General features: G+C 41.4%; 1 protein-coding gene across 1 annotated transcript in view; it reads right to left on the bottom strand.

Moving 5' to 3' along the window:
• PDGFRB (platelet derived growth factor receptor beta) overlaps positions 1-18,094 on the bottom strand; it is a 34,248-nt gene extending 16,154 nt beyond the window's left edge. The window contains exons 1-6 of the mRNA XM_015418226.1: positions 17,959-18,094; positions 17,343-17,453; positions 15,255-15,408; positions 12,057-12,223; positions 11,693-11,802; positions 6,725-6,847 (exon numbers count right to left, since the gene is read on the bottom strand). Of these exons, the coding sequence (XP_015273712.1) occupies positions 6,725-6,847; positions 11,693-11,802; positions 12,057-12,223; positions 15,255-15,408; positions 17,343-17,453; positions 17,959-18,094 (801 nt within the window). The remainder of the gene's footprint in view (positions 1-6,724; positions 6,848-11,692; positions 11,803-12,056; positions 12,224-15,254; positions 15,409-17,342; positions 17,454-17,958) is intronic.
• Positions 18,095-18,794: the final 700 nt, after the last annotated feature.

Here is an 18,794-nt window from a genome sequence, read left to right as displayed (position 1 = left end):
AGAGATAAATTTTAAAAGAACATGAGGAGAAAGTTGAAACCCATTTTGTTGTGGATCTTTGCTTTATATAGTCTTGATGCGAATAAGAAGCCATGAAAAAGGAACAGCTATACCACTCTTGCTATTTTCAGTTCCTGTGTTTGTCTCCTCATCCCATCCCAGTCTTATTTGTCGTACACTAAACCAGTCTGATTCTGATTTTCTCTCCTTCTTCGGCAGCTTGCATGCTGCGATCCGATTCCCTCACTGTCCCCCTAGCTTCAGTGAGGTTAGTTGCATAACCAGCATCAAAAATACTTTCCCGGAAGGATTGCAAATGGCCAGAGTTTCAATTCCTATTTTTCTGGAAGAGTGACAGAGTAAGGAAAACTCAAGAGACATATATTCTGTTTCCAGCCCTAAAAAATTATTCATAGTGAGAACTTGGTTAAAGGGTTTCAGCTTCTGAACTATTAAGTCTGTGGCAAAATAGTCCAAAGAAGGCATTCGAGAATTTATGATAACTGTAGGGGGCTCCAAAACTTATAGATGAACTTGTATACAAACCTATACGAACCCATGTGCCAGCTTCAGTCAACCCCAAAATTCTACCCCATAAAGTCCTCTCTGTAGCTGCCACATGTTGTAGGTGTTACTGCTCACTTGAGACCTTTCTCCATCAGGGCTTCCAGATGGGCTCCTCCCTGGTATTTTGGAAGGCATATGTGTGAAACCCCTCTTCTGAAGGCTTGGATTTTAACTGTCATTGAGACATGTAGATTTTTTTAGGCAATCTCATGTTGTTTTATTTGATAACATGTTGTTAACTGTTGTGCAAGCTTGGTTTTTATTTTTGTAAATTGCAAGCTTCTCTGAGTTATTTCAAAGCATGGGATAAAAAACAAACAAATTATATGAAGGTTTTTAAAAACTGGGGCAAGATTATACTTGTAGTTATGATGGGAAAGTGCCATCAGGTTGTAGCTGACTTATGCAACCCCACAGGGTTTTCAGGGTAAGAGGCGAACAGAAGTGGCTTGTCACTCCTGCCTCTCAGTCACAACCCTGGACTTCCTTGTTGGTTTCCTAACCAAGTATTAGCTCAGACTGACCCTTCTTAGGTCTGAGTGTGGCGCTCATCATAGTGGCACTCAAATGTCCAAAGAGCTGCCACATAAAAACTGTACACAGACTTGCTAATTTGCAATGGGTATTCAAAGGGCTCAGATTGTGCTCAGATGATGTATGAAAATGTGCCTGCCAAGAACACAGTGAAGACCTTCCAAAAAGCCCTTTAAGATTAGGAATGCTGTCACCTTCCCCCCTCTCCTGTGTGCATCTTCCCTCTTGGACTGCCCTAACAACAATTTCTGCCAAGTGAGATCCTTTCTGTGTAAGGAGACAATTTCCCGCCATGGGGATGGGGGTGGACGATGCCACACCATAGATTTATACAGAGGCATTATGATACTGGCTGATTTGTTTTCAGTCCCCTTCCTAATAACCCCCAGCATAGCATTTGCCTTTTTTTCTGGCAGTCACACACTAAGTCAGCATCTTTAGGGAGTTGTCTACAACAAGTCCAAGATTTCTCTCCCGGTCAGTTACTGCCAGCTCAGACCCCATCAATTTATTATTATAGCTAGGATGTTTGGCTCCAATGTGCATTACTTTGCACTTGTTCACGTTGAACCTCATTTGCCACATTGACATCCACACACCTAGCCTCGGCAGATCCCTCTGGAGCGCCTCACAGTCCTCCCTGGTTCTTACTGCTCTGAACAACATCAGCCCTATTCATACGAGCCCATTTGGGCCGGGGGGCGGAGCAAACGGGCGCGATCCCACCTCAACATCTGGGGAGCGTGCCGTCTCCGTCCCTGAGCCGTCCCAAATCCTTGCGCCGCCGCATCCCGGCCCCCGGCCATACTGCGCATGCTCGAGCATGCGCAGTTCGGCAGCCTCCCCCTCCCATCGGACTTTTCCTCCCCGGCATCTGATCGTGCCGGGGAGCGATGCGCCGCGGCTCAGGGGATCCGTGGGATCCCGCCGCGGCGTCTCAAGTTTGGAGCGGCTCTGAGTAGCCGCGTTTCAGCCGTCCCGTGTGGCAGGGGCCATCGTGTCATCTGCAAATTTAGCCACTTCACTGCTTACTCCCAACTCCAAATCATTAATTAACAAGTTAAAAAGCACTGAGTACCAAGTACCTAGTACCGAGCCCTGAGGTACCCCAGTGCTTACCACCTTCCACTATGAAAACTGCCCATTTATACTCATTCTCTGTTTCCTGTTAATTAACCAGTTTTTAATCCACACGAGGATTTGTCCTCTTACTCCATGACTGCTGAGTTTACTTAAGAGCCTTTGATGAGGAACTTTATCAAAAGCTTTCTGGAAGTTCAGGTAAACAACATCTACTGGATCAGCCTTGTCCACATGTTTATTCACCGCCTCACAGAACTCTAAAAGGTTAGTGAGACTAGATCTTACAGAATCTATGCAAATTCTTCCTCAATACCTTTTGTTAATCAATGTGCCTACTAATTGTATTTCTAATAACAGATTCCACAAATTTACCTGGTATCAGCGTTAAACTGACCGGCCTGTAATTTCATGGAATCTCTTTGATAGATGGGGGTTACATTAGCTACCTTCCAATCCTCAGGAATGAAGGCAGATTTTAGTGATAAATTGCATATTTTTGTCAGGCAATCTAAAAGTCTACATTTGAGTTCTTTCAGAACTCTTGGATGTATGCCATTTGGCCCTGATGATGAATCAGTTTTTAATTTGTCCATCAGTCGTAGGACCTCCTCTCTCATCACTTCAATCCAACTCAGGTCTTTCGATGCCTCCCAGCTTCCACAGTGAAGACAGAGGCAAAAATGCATTCAACTTCTCTGCCATTTCTCTACCATCCTTTAGTAATCCTTTTACCCTTTGGTCATCCAAGGGCCCCACTGCCTCCCTAGCCGTTTTCCCGCTTCTAATGTATTTGAAGAATTTTTTAATTGTTGGTCTCGTCTTTATGTTTTTTGCAATATGTTCTTCATAGTCCCTTTTTGCTTGTCTGATCACTGACTTGCATTTTATTTGCCAAAGCCTGTGCTCCCTATTAATCACCACACTTGGACTAGCTTTCCACCGCTTAAAGGAATCCTTCTTACCTTTTACTGATTCCATTACTTTGTTCATTAACCATGCAGGCCTTTTCTTATACCTATTTGTACCTTTCCTAACCTGTGGTATCCACTTTATCTGAGCTTCCAGTATTATAGTTGTCTAATCCCATTTTAAAGCTATTTGTTTCTGTGGCCATCACTACATCCTCCAGCAGCAAATTTCACATTTTAATCACTCTCTGTGTAAAGTAGCATTTCCTTTTGTCTCTCCTGAACCTACTGCCGATCAGCTTTATTGGATGCCCTTGAGTTCTAGTATTTTGGGAGAAAGAGAAAAAGTTCACTTTGTCAACTCCCTTCACCCCATGCATAATTTTATAAACCTCTACCATGTCCCCCTTTGGTTGTCTCTTTTCTAAACTGTACTTTTCTAAACTATCTCTTTTCTAAACTGTACTTTTCTAAACTGTACTTTTCTAAACTGTACTTTTTCCAGCTGTGCAATATCCTTTTTGAGATATGGTGGCCAGAACTATATACACAGTATTCCAAATGAGGCCACACCATAGATCTATACAGGGGCATTACAATTCTGGCTGTTTTATTCTCAGTCCCTTTCCTAATAATCCCTAACATAGTTTGCCTTTCCCCCCCCCCCATCACTGCAGTACACTGGATCGACACTTTCATTGAGCTATCTACTACGACCCCAAGATCTTTTTTCCTCTCAGTCTCAGCAGGTTCAGACCCCATCAGCCTTGGTTTTCACCATCCTGATTTTGTGTCATCTACAAACTTGGCCATCACCACATTACTCAGCCCCAGTTCCAGATTATTTATGAATAAATTAAATGGTACCAGCCCCAGTACCGATTCTTGTGGGACCCTGCTGCTTACTTCCCTCCATTGTGAGAACTGTCCGTTGATTCCTACTCTTTGCTTCCTGTCACTTAACCATTTTTTAATCCATAATAGAACCCATGATCTTATCCCATGACTGCTAGGTTTACTCAGGAGTCTTTGGTCAGGTACCTTGTCAAAAGTCTTTTGAAAGTCCAGGTATACAATGTCTACTGGATCACCATTGTCTACATGCTTGTTCACTTTCTCAAAGAACTCCAAAAGTGAGGCAGGACATCCCTTTGCAGAAGCCATGCTGATTTTCCCTCAGCAGGCTTTGTCCCTCTATGTGCCTAACAATTGTATCAGAACAAATGTACATGAACACGAAAGCTTATACCCAGAATTAAATTTTGTTGGTCTTAAAGGTGCCACTGGACTCAAACTTTGTTCTGTTGCTTTAGACCAACATGGCTACCCACCCTAATCCTATCTTTGATGACAGTTTCTACTAATTTGCCTGGGACAGACATTAGGCTGACTGGCCTGTAATTTCCTGGTTCCCCTCTGGATCCCCTTTTAAAAATTGGTGTCACATTTGCTACTCTCCAGTCTTCTGTTATAGAGGCTGAATTTAGTGATAAGTTAAATATACAGGTTAGTAGATCAACAATCTCACATGTGAGTTCCTTAGGGACTATTGCATGTATGCCATCAGGACCTGGAGACGTATCTGTTTTTAATTTCCCCAGGAGGTCTAGAATGTCACCTTTCATCACCTCAATTTGGCTCAGTTTTTCAGCCTCCCTTCCTGAAAATAGGACCTGTGGCATACGTACATGACCCACACTTTCACTCGTGAACACAGAAGCAAAAAAGTCATTGAGCTTCTTGGCCATCTTCCCATCTTCCTTTAGCAATCTCTTTATTCCTTTGTCATCCAAAGGCCCTATTACTTCTCTAGCTGGTTTCCTGCTCTGGATATATTTTTTTAATGTTTATTGTTTTTCTTTATGCTTTTAGCAACCTGCTCCTCAAAATCTCTTTTTGTATGACCAATTATTGACCTACATTTCTTTTGCCAGAGCCTGTGGTCCCTCCTGTTCAATTCATCAGGGCAAACCTTCCATTTTTAAAAAAGAAGCCTCTTAGCTTCTTTGACTTGCGTTGTTAACCACGCAGGCCTTCTTTTCAATTTGCAGTGCCATTCTTCACCTGTGGAATGCATTCTATTTGGGCTTCCATTACTGTGATTTTAAATAGCTTCCAAGCATCCTCTAGGGATTTGACTCTTTTGTGTTTCCCCTTCAGCTTCCTTTTTAGTATTCCCCTCATTTTTGTAAAGTTCCCTCTTTTGAAATCAAATATTTCAGTTTTGGATTTTAGGGGTAACTTTCCATTGACCTGAATGTTGAACTGAATAGCATTTGTTCACTATTCCCAATTGGCGTAACAATCTCTACATTCATCTCCAGGTCTTGAGACCTGCTCAGAACCAAGTCCAAGATCACTACCCCCCTGGTTGGCTCTGTGACCAACTGTTCCAGTGCACAGTCATTTATGATGTTTAGGAAACTCATTTCTACAGCATGACTTGAGCATATATTTACCCAGTCAATGTGAGGGCAGTTGAAGTCTCCCAGTATAATAACATTATCTGATTTAGTCACCTCCCTTATTTCCTTCTTCATCTCAAGATCAGCTTCAAGGGTTTGATCAGGTGGGTGATAGTACACCCCCCACTTTTAAGTAATCCCTAGGGCCCAGTATTTCCACCTGCATGCTTTGTTGGGCCATATCATATATAATTTGAAAAAAACTTCCCCACATAATAAGATGCTGTGCTTGAAACTCACAAGTTTAAAAATAAGTCTCTGGCAATGTATGCAATGGTCCTTGCCCATTTGTAAACCATCAAGCAAGACTAGACTTATGAAGTCCAACTTGGGAATTTTCTTACCACTTACTTCACTTCTTTTAAAAAGGCAAAAAGGGTTAAGGGGGAATTAGAAGGACATTTGAAAGATACTGAATAAAAACAAGGCCAAGTAACCACACAACTTTCCAGTAAAAGAGGCTCCTGCATGCTCATTATTTCTGGACAGTCAGCAATGAACACAGCAGAAAGCACTTCCTCAGCCTCTTCACCCATACACCCCTGGTCTTTTAGAGCATTCTAAGGGTCCCACCTGCAGATGTAGGACTTCCAAATACCCACAAAACAGAACAATTGTTCTCTCCCTCACTGAGGTAACTAAGCTATTCACACCAGATCAAAAATCCCTTTCAGTGACTGTGAGTAATTAGGCTGTTGTTTAGAACTTACCACACTATATTATGACATGCAAAATCACACGTTAAGAGTTATATCTGATGGAACTCTTTTACTGGACGTCTTATGGATAGTTTCATTCTACTGATCAGCTTACTTAGTTTAAGACTGACTAAAGATCTAAGGAGCCAGGTAAAGAAGGTGTTGTTGTTATTATGCATTCTTCTGAGCATGGACAGTTTCTACTTTGAGCATGCTCAGAAGGAACTAGGAGGGTAGCATTCATGTTTCTCTCATTGAGTGCAGGCCACATACAACAAATCTTTGAGTATTTTTCAAGATTTAAGTTTAAATCCCCTATTTGTGGAAACTTGGCTTATCCTTGATGTATAGGGGGTAGAGACGAAACCAGTTCCTGTTCCCAAATGCAGCACACATAATTCCATCCCTGCCACTCTTCCTGTGTAGGCAAAGTTACACCCAATGGAGGCCAGGTGATCTTACTACTTACATTGCCTTTGGAGATGTAATTTGAATCCCGCATGATATCTCTAGCTAGGCCAAAGTCACAGATCTTTACCAACTTCCCCTCACAGATCAGCACATTTCTTGCAGCCAGGTCCCGATGCACGCACTGTAAGACAGGGAAGAGACATGTTGTATCACACTGTGCGTGCATACGATTGTTTATCACTCAAACAACTGACAATAGAACAGCAGCCAACTTCCTCAAACCAAAGCAGCACCAAGGGGAATCTGTGTGAAAAAGTAATGAGAGCACTGGGGGCCTGTACAGACAATAGCTTTACAGACATGTAGAAATGCTATTAAAAAGCTGCTATGGCAGTGCTATAGTCAGTTGCCTAGTGTATACACATTCATTTCCCCTTTATTCTACGATACTAAGTTTAGCAAGTTTTTGTAGCACTCCAGCCTGCAAAATCTTCAACAAGGCCCTAGGAGATGACAGGGTAGCATGGTCAGAGTGTTAGGCTGTGGTCACACGACAGGGTTAGCAACATCGGCCCCCACTTCAAATTTCTCTCTCTTTTTTTGGTGACAGAGAAATTTGATCAGACATCCCATCCTTAACCTGCTTCACCCCGCACTCACCCACCCCGTGGAGGACCGATTAGATGGCAGTCACAGTGTAGGAGCTTTTCTTTATTATTTGTCCTTGAGCATGCACATAAGCACACATGAGAAGTAGCAGCAGGTGGTCAATGGGACTGCAGGATGAAGCTGCTGGGATTTGTAGTGTGGCTGTGAGGGCAGTGTTTTTTAAAACTGTGCTTTTAAAAACTGTTTCAAAAGTTTCAAAGCCAGAGGGAGAGAATAATAGAAAAGCCTCATCCTGTGTCCTGTGTGCTGACGTTTTTATTTAAAAGCTTGGAGAGAAGATGGAGTCATGGCATTGTTCTCAGATTGCCTCCCCCCCCCATCTCTGGAAAAGACCATCTCTGGAAAAATCACATCTTTTCAATTAACCCCTTTCCCAACCACGTGTGCTGCAAAGCTGTAGGCAGAAAACAGTTGAAACACATAGGTGTCTTTCTTTGGAATGTTTTAAAAGGTTTTAAAAAGAGAAACACATGGGGCAAAGATGTGCTTACACATATACCACTAAATGAATTTTTTAAATGGCTGTTTTAAAAGGTTTTAAAAAGAGAAACACATGGGACTGACGCAAGTGTGCTCTCTAGCTTCCCAAATGGGTTGATTTCGCAAGAGAAAGTTCGGACACCAGGAACTGTATGGTGAGACCTGTTCAATCCGTAAAGCTCTGCTTTTTTCTGGTGTTGGGAAAGTCAGCTGTGAGTACAGGCTGCCAGTGACAGCAGAATGGGAGACAGATCTCACTGTCTGAATGATCATTTTTAATCCGTAAGGAAGAAGCAACAAAACTGGGTGAAATAGCCTGTTTGATCACAGCCTTAGACAAAGACACTGAGAAAACCAGGTTCAAGTCCCCGCTTTGCTTCAGAAGCTTGCTGGATGATCTGGGACCCGTCACATTCTCAGCCTAACCTACTTCACAGGGTTGTTGCTGTGAGGCTAAAATGGAGGAGGAGAGAACAATGTGATAAGCTGCTTTGTGTCCCCACTAAAGAGCAAAGCAGGATATAAACAATAAAATAAGTACTGTTGCAGAAATCATGGACATGTTTCGGTGTAACTGTACCAGATATTTATTGCTCAAAAATAGTTTTAGAATAGTTTTCAAATGATTTGTAAAAATAACTCATATTTCAACGTGGCCAGGGAGTACAAGACCTCGTTTCTCTCTCTGCAATGGCTCACTGTTCAAGAGGATTTTATTTTTTCAATGTTTTCTTTTTCTACCCTGGTTATATCTTTAGCAGAGCATGTAGAGAAATGGCTGTACAACTTTGTCCTCTTAGGACATTGTCACCTGTACAGTAGTAAACAATGTCCCCAAAGTACAATCAGCTACAGTTTGCTTTCTGTATATAGAAAACAACCTGGGGTGCAAATAGATCTGTATTTTGGGGTAAAAATATCCCATGAGTTTTTAAAGTAAACATTGATCCAAGGAAATACTTTAAATGCTCTGAACAGTTTATGACAACCTGATGACCCTTCCTGATAACGTGGGGTGCATTCAGAAGGATAGCTAATCCTACCATTATGCCATCTCAAATTTGATCCCCATCTTTTAAATCCATCCTCGCACGACCAGACATCCCCCGGGGGAATCGCCTTACCGCGTGCTGCTTCCACTGTGGATTGTCAAGACGGCGTCCACTGAAGGAGGCACGCGCGATGGCTTTCTTTTTTAAAAAAACTTTTTGCACATGCACATAGGCATGCTATTATGGCCTTGTTTATCCACGCATGCGCAGAATCAAGATTTTTTTAAAATGGCATCTGTTCAGGGATGGTCTGACATCAGACCATCCTGAACGGGTGCCGTTTTTAATTGCGCGCTGGAACGATCAGACGGGGAAAGTCTGCGAGTGGCCCGTTGGAACTGAAAACTCCAGATTTAAAGTAGTATCTTTTTAGTACGACTCCAAGGCGCGGCAAAACAGGATGCTCACGGAAGACGGACGTTTCCTAGATGTTGATGTCTGGACATTACATTTAAATCCATGAGGCACCCGTGCCTCGCGCAGATCTAAAGAGCTGACTGAACGCACCCACAGAGAATATTTACCTCATCAATGAGAGAGAGAGATTTGTGAGATCTTCAAATATCCCAAGATGCAAAAATGCTAAATTATTAATTTTAGATGTTTTTCTTTAAAACCAATCAAAGTTTTGTTAGTTGCCCAAGATTTTTAGTTCCAAACATAGTTTTTGTTGTTTCTTTCTTTTTTTAAGGTATAGTTTGTAAAGAAACTATACTGGTTTGAGTTATTTAATATGCTAAAGAGGAGGGGTGGATCTACACAAAAGAAACTTTCTCCCTCATGTCAAAGTATATTTTCAAGCTCTGGGACGTTGGGACACAGTGATATCTGCCACCATGAAACATTTTTGTTCTTGTGGGAATATTGCTACTCCTAGTTACTTTAGAGTAGAAATATACCCCATATGCAATATGCATAAGGTTTGTTACGAGGTTGTTAGAAGATTTATTATTATTTATTTCATTTATACCTTATACTTCATTGATACATTCCTTTATGCCTTTCTCCCCAATAGGATTCAAAACAGCTTACATCATTCTCCTCACCTCCATTTTATTCTTACAAGTTTCCCCCATTACTTGCACTGTAGGGATGCCAGGTACCTGCTGGGGGCGAGAAATCTCCAACCCCAGCTCCTGTTGCCTGCTGCTGCTCCAGAGACCAGCAGGAGGAAAATTAAATAAAAACAAACAAACAAACGCCATTGGCATGATAGTATAATTATTTTAGCATTCCAGGGAAAGTGTTGCCATGCCTCTCTAGGAATATGTTCCAGTGATTCCTAGAAGGGCCTGACATAACTTCTGGGTTTCCCTGCACCAATAGCACCAATAGCAGCCCCCCCCCAAACAGCCACCAGTTATCAAGCGAATAATGCTGAGTTTCAAAACATCTGTATCTTGTGGTATATACTCTGTAACATAACCATAATCATTACCAAGTTCCTATTGTACGGTAACCATTGGTGGTAAGTTTGTCTGCACAAGCTTGCACCACTTTAATTATGTTTCCTTTTCCCACACTGAGAAAAAGTATTTTGAGAAACATTTTCCGTGTCTGTTATACGCTATTGTCACTTCCAACTTATGGTGATCCTATGAATTAATGTCCTCCAGAATGTCCTATCATCAACAGCCTTGCTCAGGTCTTGCCAACTGAAGGCCGTGGATTCTTTTATTGAGTCAATCTATTTATTTCATGCTGGGTCTTCCTCTTTTCCTTATCAGTTATGAACGAGAAGGACAATATCACTGGAATGCCCCAGGGTTAATGAATGTATCTAACCACCAAGTAGATTAGTTTATGGCAACAAACACTACCACATAATTCAGCTTTAACAACAATTCACTGTACAATCCTAAACAGAGCTATATATTTTCAGGAAAACGTAGGAGGATATAACCCATTTAGGATTGCTCTTCTAGAATGTCTTAGAGAAGCCGTATTAATTTGTCCTGGATACGGAATTCATCATCACACACAAAAAAACAACAACAGGGAAATCTCTAAGCCTTAAAATGTAACTACTTTGATGATAGTCTTGCAACTGATGGGCATTGTCTGGTGAAAACGCAACAGCCACAGAGGGAGCAGAGCATTATTTGTCATGGCCAGGAAGTGGGGCTTCAGTGTCTTCTTGCCCTAATGACTATAGAACCAAAATAAACTATGCAAACTAAATGCAAATCTGTTGATTTGAATAATAAATACTAGCCCCAAGGATCTTGCTCTTCATGACACAGGTTTTGTATTATTCAAAAGCACCCAATACACAGAGTTGTACATGAAGAATACTTTCTGCTACAGAACAGGGATAGATACTCCCTCAACCTTCCACTTCTAGGAACAATGCTAGTGGCTGCATTTTTATGCCATGACAATATCATTGTCCCATTAAAACTTAGAGATTTTTGCAGCTTCCCGACATTAGCTATGAGGGAATCTAAAACTTCTTGAAAGAGAAACTGAACATTGCATGATTGAAATCCAGTCTGCCATAAACAGCAGGAGAACTTATTATAATGCAATGATATATAGTCCAGCTCTATTGAATGCTTTGGTGCTGGCCTGCTCACTGGGGTGGCTGTATAAATATTGCTTAATCTGTTCTGAGGAAAAGGGATGTAGTCATGTCTAAAAGGGGGCAATAACTTGAGTGTGTAATAACACATAAATCAAAAGTCCACCTATGCTTAATTAATTTGCTGCCTCCTGTTTCCGTTTCTGTCTTGCTGTACAAACACACACATAAAACAAACAACTTCTGCTTCTTTGAAGCCAATCATCCTTATATGATATACAATTCTGGACACACACATACTCACATTTTTGGATGCTAAGAACTCCATTCCATTGGCCACTTGGAAGCTAAATCCAATAAGGTCTGTGTAGCTGAGGAGGGGAGACTCATTTATCAAAGTCACCTTTTCAGGAGCTGGAACAAAGACACAAATAATGCTTATTTGTCGAAATCTGAATACATTTGGTAGACATAAACTGGTCTATGCCCTATCTCCAATCCTACAGACCTTGCTAGAATGATAAAACTAAGGAGAACACTAAATCAAAGGAGGAATATCATTAGAAGTAACATCATAAGATAATATAAAAAGATTTTCTCCTCTGTGCAATGAAACCAATGTTATGACCAGACATTCATACCTGCTGTTTCCTTCTGGCTTTCCTTACCTGATGGAGAATAACTGTCCAGCTCATAGGTAGCACCATAATTGGAGGAATCAATGTCCACATACTTGATTTCACCCTTCATGTTTGACATAGGCACATAATCCAGTGACTCATCCTTACTCATGTCCATGTAGCCCCCATCACTTTCTACAGATAAGGAAGTATGGCTGCAAAGAGGGGGAAAGATGATTCAGACTACGCATTTGTCCCATTTGTACAGAGCTATGACAAACGGGCTTCATGTAAACAAGAAAGGTTTACAGTGTCTTGGTTTACAGTGCCCAAAGGCAGATACAATTAGAGACAAACAAAAAGTACAGTGCAAGTGAATCTACTGATGCACGGTTTCAAATATATAGCTGTACAGCTATATGTAAGCACCTGCTTGAATCAGAGCTGTGTGTGCTGATCCCAGTATAAGTGTGGGAATAGGGTGTTTGCACATATCAGCGGTCAGTTTTGTATCAAAATGGCCATATAGCAGAAGTGCATAAACTAGTCTATTTTAAAAGCTTATTTTCAGCAATCTAGATGTAGGCAATAGCCTGTGCATACACTCACAGGAGCTTAAAAATAAACATTTCAGCTAAATTCTCAGAAAATATTGATCTCAGGTTGACATGGGTAGTTACACACCAGCATAATGCTTAGAAACATAGGTTCAGGTGGGTAGCCATGTTGGTCTGAAGCAGGAGAACAAAATTTGAGTCCAGTAGCACCTTTAAGACCAACAAAGTCTTATTATGGGAGGCATGAGTCCGGTAGCACCTTTAAGACCAACAACAGTCTTATTATGGGAAGCGTTCGTGCACACAAAAGCTTATATCCAGAATAAAACTTTGTTGGTCTTAAAGGTGCCACTGGACTCAAACTTTGTTCTGCTTAGAAACATAATGAATGACCCTTTAATAGTGTTTCTCTTTTATCTTTGAAGATCATGCAAAAGATATTGTACATTGTCCACTTGGACCTTTTGTCTAGCAATACAAAAAACTGATTAGTATCTGACAACTGCCGTGCAACATGATGGAGATGTAGGGAAGTGATACTAAGTAATGATGACAGAGGGAATAAAACAAATTAGCCAAAACAATATGAAAGGAAATCAAAAGTCAGATCAGAGCTGATTGCCATTGTTGTTACTGTTATGTGATGATATGATGTTTATTTTAATTTGGAAAAATGATGGCTAAGATGGAACAACATGGAGGTTATAAAATTACACTTGATGAGATCTATAAAATTACACTTGATATGGAGAAAGTGACTATAGAGGATGTTTTCTTCCTCTTCCATAATGATAGAACTCAGGATCACCCAACGAAAACGACTGGCAGTAGATTAAGGATAGATGAAAGTACTTCTTCATGCTGTGCATAATTAATATATGTTATTCACTGCCACAAGATGTAGTGATTGTTATTAGCCTAGGCAGCTTTAAAATAAAATCAGCCTAGGCAGCTTTAAAATTCAGTCTTTCTGTGCAAGGTAACTGAGACAGCAGCAGTGAACAGCTCCATTCTTGGATAACTCATGTGCTCTGGACCCTTTTCAGTCTTGCTTCAGGCCAGGCTATGGGACAGAGACGGTGCTAGTGGTTGTAGTCAAAGATCTCTGTCTGAACGTAGACAAAGGCTATGCCTCTTAGTGGCTCCTACTGGAGTTATTTGCTGCCTTGATACAAGAGACAATAGTGATCTTGTTAAAATGTTTGAAGGCAGAAGTCGGTATCGGGGGAGGTGCTTTGTATTGGTTTATATAATTTCTTGTGAACTCATTCAAAGGGATGTCGGAGACAGTTATCATCAGTGTGGCATTTGTCCTGTGGAGTTCCCTAGGTCTTGAGCCACTGTTTGACCGCTATGGTCAAATAGCTAGAAGTGAACAAATAGAAATTGAACCCTGATAAGACAGAGGTAATGCTGGATGGGAAGATTGAATTCTTGAAGGAAATTGTACTTCCCACTTTTGAGAAAGGTAAACTACAAATCACAAAAATAAACAAATAAAACACAAACTCCTTATTGCTATAAAAGGATCGAATTGCTACTTTTCATGAGCAGCCCTAATCCTACCCCCAAAGTGCACACACTTAAATGTGTAAATCCATGCAGGTAGCTTTTGGAAACACAGTCTCCTAATTTGACTTTTGTCAGCTTTCTGGCAAAATAAGGACAAACTGCATGAAAAGAATGACAACAGTACTTTCTTTCTGATAGGCATGTAACAGATTAAAAACAAGATCCGCACCATGAGGAAACTGCAAGGGTCACTTTCATTTGGAGTACTTGACACAGGATTGAATGGAATGGGCTTGTGCAAAACAGCCAAGGAAGGTTTCTTTTGGAAATGCTCTGTAGATCATTACTGCATCGCCTAGAAGTTCTAAGAGGAATCATATCTGGAATCAGGAAATAATTTTCCTTAATGTTAGAACTGACTAATGATATCAGGGGTATTTTTGGTAGTGGTGGTCTGATTTTGCCATTCTCCAAAACATACATCTCCTGTTTGCACTAACTATTTGGATGGTTTCCTTGCATCATGCAAGCATCTCTGGAGTGGGATTTACTTGTTTACTTTTACTTCCAGCTTCCAACACAGGTAACCACAATGCAGAGGGGCAATCTATGAGAGGGTTCATCTGTGGGGTACTCACGTGGATTTGTTCTGTGGATTCCATACCTTGTGATGATTACAAATATCAACTCACGATCAGGAAAAGTTATGATTGTGTGAATCATTTTTGAGAAAAGTAAGAAAAACAACAAAGCCAAGGTAGTACTGTTGGATCTAGATACTGATATTTTCATACAGATATCAAAAGAGTCATCCAGCCTTAGATTTTTTGTTTGTATGTTTTGCTATCAAGTCACAGTCAACTTATGGAGACCACACAGGGTTTTCAAGGCAAGAGACTATCAGAGGTGATTTGTCATTGGCTGCCTCTGCGTAACAACCCTGGACTTCCAAGCATTAACCAGGACTGACCATGGTTAGCTTCTGATGAGACTGGGTGAGTGTGGGCCATCGAGGTAAAGGCAAGCAATAGCTAAGTAGAACTGAAAAGTATACTAGGAAAATCCGAGCTCTGAGCTGAAGTTTCTGTCTTGTTTCTGTTTGAATGTACCAGAAAGGGCATATTTGAATAATGGTAAGATGTGCATTATCAAGAGGAGGATGTTAATGCACAAGTACCTCTGCACCCTGTCCTCATTGAGGGCATTCCCATACACCTCCACTTCCTGCTTGGCTTTTTCACTGCAGTACTGTAGGAAAGTATGCTTGTTCCTGTGTAGGTAGTCCACCAGGTCTCCATAGCGGCAGTACTCCGTTATGATATAGATAGGGCCTGTAGAAAAGAGTATCAGCTCTAATCAGTGGCATCTGAAAACAGGTTTCCCTGCCTATCACATGGTCTAGTTTTAATTTACAGTCAATTGCACTGCAAGTGGGGACTAAAATGAATGAATGCTCTTCTAATAGGGGAACAAATTCCCTGTAGGTAGGCAACTAGCATGTCAGAAAGAAAGCTAGGGAAGAACCTCATCCCCTGACATTCTAGTTTTCTACGCTGAGGTAATCAGTCTGAAGTGGTACAGCCCAGACACAGGGTTACCAATTCACTAATAATGAGGTCTCTGAGTCCATATGTTTACATTCCTTTATAGGAACTGACAAACTACATTGTTTGTTTTGTCTCCCTGTGTCCTCAGTTCTCATTATTAAAACCAATTTTAACATTGCTGTTAAGTAATACTGTTGTCAAGTTTATCTCTGCCACATATATATCATGATAAATGGATTCTTCTATTTGTAAAAGAGTACATCTGGAGGCCAAACCCGCTTCCAACAATAGTAGTGCAAAGTTGGGGGACCCCCAGAGAAATCCAGTTTGTTCAAAAAATAATTTGGGGTGAATCTCAAAATAAAATATTAAAAGTAAAAAAACAACAACATAAAACAGTAGATGGGAGCATCAGCAGAAAGCACTGATAGTTGTGGATCTTCCCCAGCAGTCCCTTTGAACACCTTTGTGCAGTGCTGTTGGACACACATGCAGTAATAGCTACATGGGTCAGTGGGCTATAGTAAAGAGGGGGAAGGGGATGATATCACCCTCTTCTGTAAGCAGAACTGCATTGACAGGAAAGGGAATGATGTCACCTTCTTCCGACTCCTCACTGCACCCAGTGACATTCATGGCTATTTCTCCATGTAGGTCTCACAGCTTCAGGAATGAAATTCTGTGGGGCCAGGAAGGACTGCTGGAGGGAAAAGCAAGAAAGATCTGCTATCTTTGTTTGAGTGGATTGCTGGGTCCAACCCATAGTCTACAGATATGAGATTATGTAGCATTATGAGTTGCCATAGCAACCCAAAACAATGGCCAGTGTTGTGGCAGTAGTGCCGGCCACCGGTACCATCAGAGGAGGAGGTGAAGATAAGGGACAGGGAAACAGAAGTGAAGAAGAAGAGATAGAAATATATCAGGAGAGGGCTGGCAGCCAGAGACACAGTCAGCAGCAAGGAACTGTGATTTCTCTTCTCTGTCAGTCCTCACACCTCCGCAGTCATAAAACCACAACAGGAATAAAATATGCACGGACTATGCATTGTCTCTGGGGAATAACATTGCTTCCACACCACCATCCCTCCACAGAAATCTGAATCTTTCCTCTTGTGAGACACTTCAATGCTGCAAGCTTGGGAAAGGAAACTGTGGTTTTGAAAATGATGTAGTCATTAAAGTAAAATGGTTCTATAAACGGGTGATAGGAGGGAGCTGTCATTCTGACGGGCTGTTTGGAATATACTGGTGGACAGAGCAGGATAGTTTTCTCATTTCTGCAAGAGAAGTTCAGAGAGCTGGCAGGTTGTCTTCCTACTTAGGAAACAACCACGTGAATAAACAGGAATGGTACATTAACTTATGGAGCAAAAAGTTATGGCAGACTTTCCCTCTTGCTGCCAAAAGGCAGTTTGATTTTCAGCCATAGTGAGGGCTCTTTTTGTAGCAGGAACTCCTTTGCATATTAGGCGACACACCCCTAATGTAGCCAATCCTCCAAGAGCTTACCGTAGCCCCTGTAAGAAGAGCTCTGTAAACTCTTGGAGGATTGGCTACATTAGGGGGGGTGTCGCCTAATATGCAAAGGAGTTCCTGCTACAAAAAGAGCCCATGAACTCTATGCAAGGTTAGAAATGGTTGTGTGCAGCAAGAGCAGGAATCAAGAAAGTACACAGAGGTATTGCCTAGTAAAGAGAATGCAATGAAACCAGTACCTCCTTTGGTGCAGGCTCCAAGCAAGTTGACAATGTTCAGATGAGGCCCAAGATGACTCATGATCTTCAGTTCCGACATCAGTGCTTGCTTCTCGCTGCTTCTGGCAGTAGCTGCAACATGGATGAATCAAACGATGAAATGCAGAACAAGAACATTTTGAAGTACAAGAAAAGGGAGGAAGCTGGACAGATTCATGGCTTTGAGGGTAGTATTAATCTCAGAAAAGGAGTCTATTAGTAGTTACATAAGTAACTACTACCTACCTAACATCCATACACTGGATTACTCCCCAAGGAGCCACCACCTAAAAACATTTCCAAGTGAGAGCATTCCACACTGTAGAGTGCAACATGTATAGCTGTCTTGTATGAAAAATCACACATAACTAAATAGTTATCTTATTTATGAACAAGTGCATGTTACTGAAAAGGTTACTGTAGCTGACCTTTCATTTTTCCTTTGTGCAAACATTTTGCTTAACATGCTAAATCCTGTGATGGATATAAACATATTGTTTTTTAAAAAGCAGAATCTGAAAGGGAGGATATGTGGGATGACTGAGAAAACATCTGAATGTGGATGCACTGTGGGAGAAAGAGAAGACTTCAAACTTACACTTGAGCATTTTCACAGCAACCCTCATCGTGGACTGTGTGTGACTCATACCATGGGCTATGGCTTCCACCACTCGCCCAAAAGCCCCTGAGCCCAATGTGCGTCCTGTATCAGAGAGAGAGGCATTTTTCCCCATCATGAACAGCATAAGAAACCACTATCTACTTCAGAACTTTCCAGTTGTAAACACAGATGGGAAGAGCTCAGTTGTATGGAAAATGTTAAACTCTTTACTGGAAAGATTGGACAGCATGAACTATTCTCCAGGGAAATGACTAAAGCTGAGACTTATGTCTGGCTAAAGCCCGATTTCTGCCTGGCTGATAAGGCAGCAATTCTAATGAATGACATAAACCTTGGTACTTTCGTCCAAACAATGTTGTGCGCATTCTACATGTGACCACTAGATGGAGGAGGTAATCACTATTACCACAGCAACTCATTATTCTTAGGCACTCATAGACAGTTTGCTTCTATACATTAATTCAGCAGTACCTAGCTACTAGGATGAATTCCCATGAAGTAAACAGTTTTTAAAAAATGGATCTGCATGTTTTGAGCTACCCTTTAGAATGGTCCACAACATAGTTGCATACTGGTTAGAGTGCTGGTCTAGGTTTGGGGAGACCCAGGTTCAAATCTCCGTTCACTAAGAAACTCAGCACCTGGCCTGTCATTTTCTTTCAGCCTAGGATTACCTAGCTCAGGGTAGGGCCTGGAATTCTCTCAGAGTGACAACTGAATACAGAGACTACAGAGATCTTCATGAGGCACTGCAAAGCTTGCATGTTTGCTGGGGCTTTTGATGGGGTTTAAATGGCAGGCATCTTTTAAGG

The sequence above is a fragment of the Gekko japonicus genome, unplaced genomic scaffold (assembly GCF_001447785.1).
Source record: "Gekko japonicus isolate JY-2015 unplaced genomic scaffold, Gekko_japonicus_V1.1 scaffold2938, whole genome shotgun sequence".
NCBI lineage: Eukaryota > Metazoa > Chordata > Lepidosauria > Squamata > Gekkonidae > Gekko > Gekko japonicus.
This window is presented reverse-complemented; position numbering and strand designations above follow the sequence as displayed.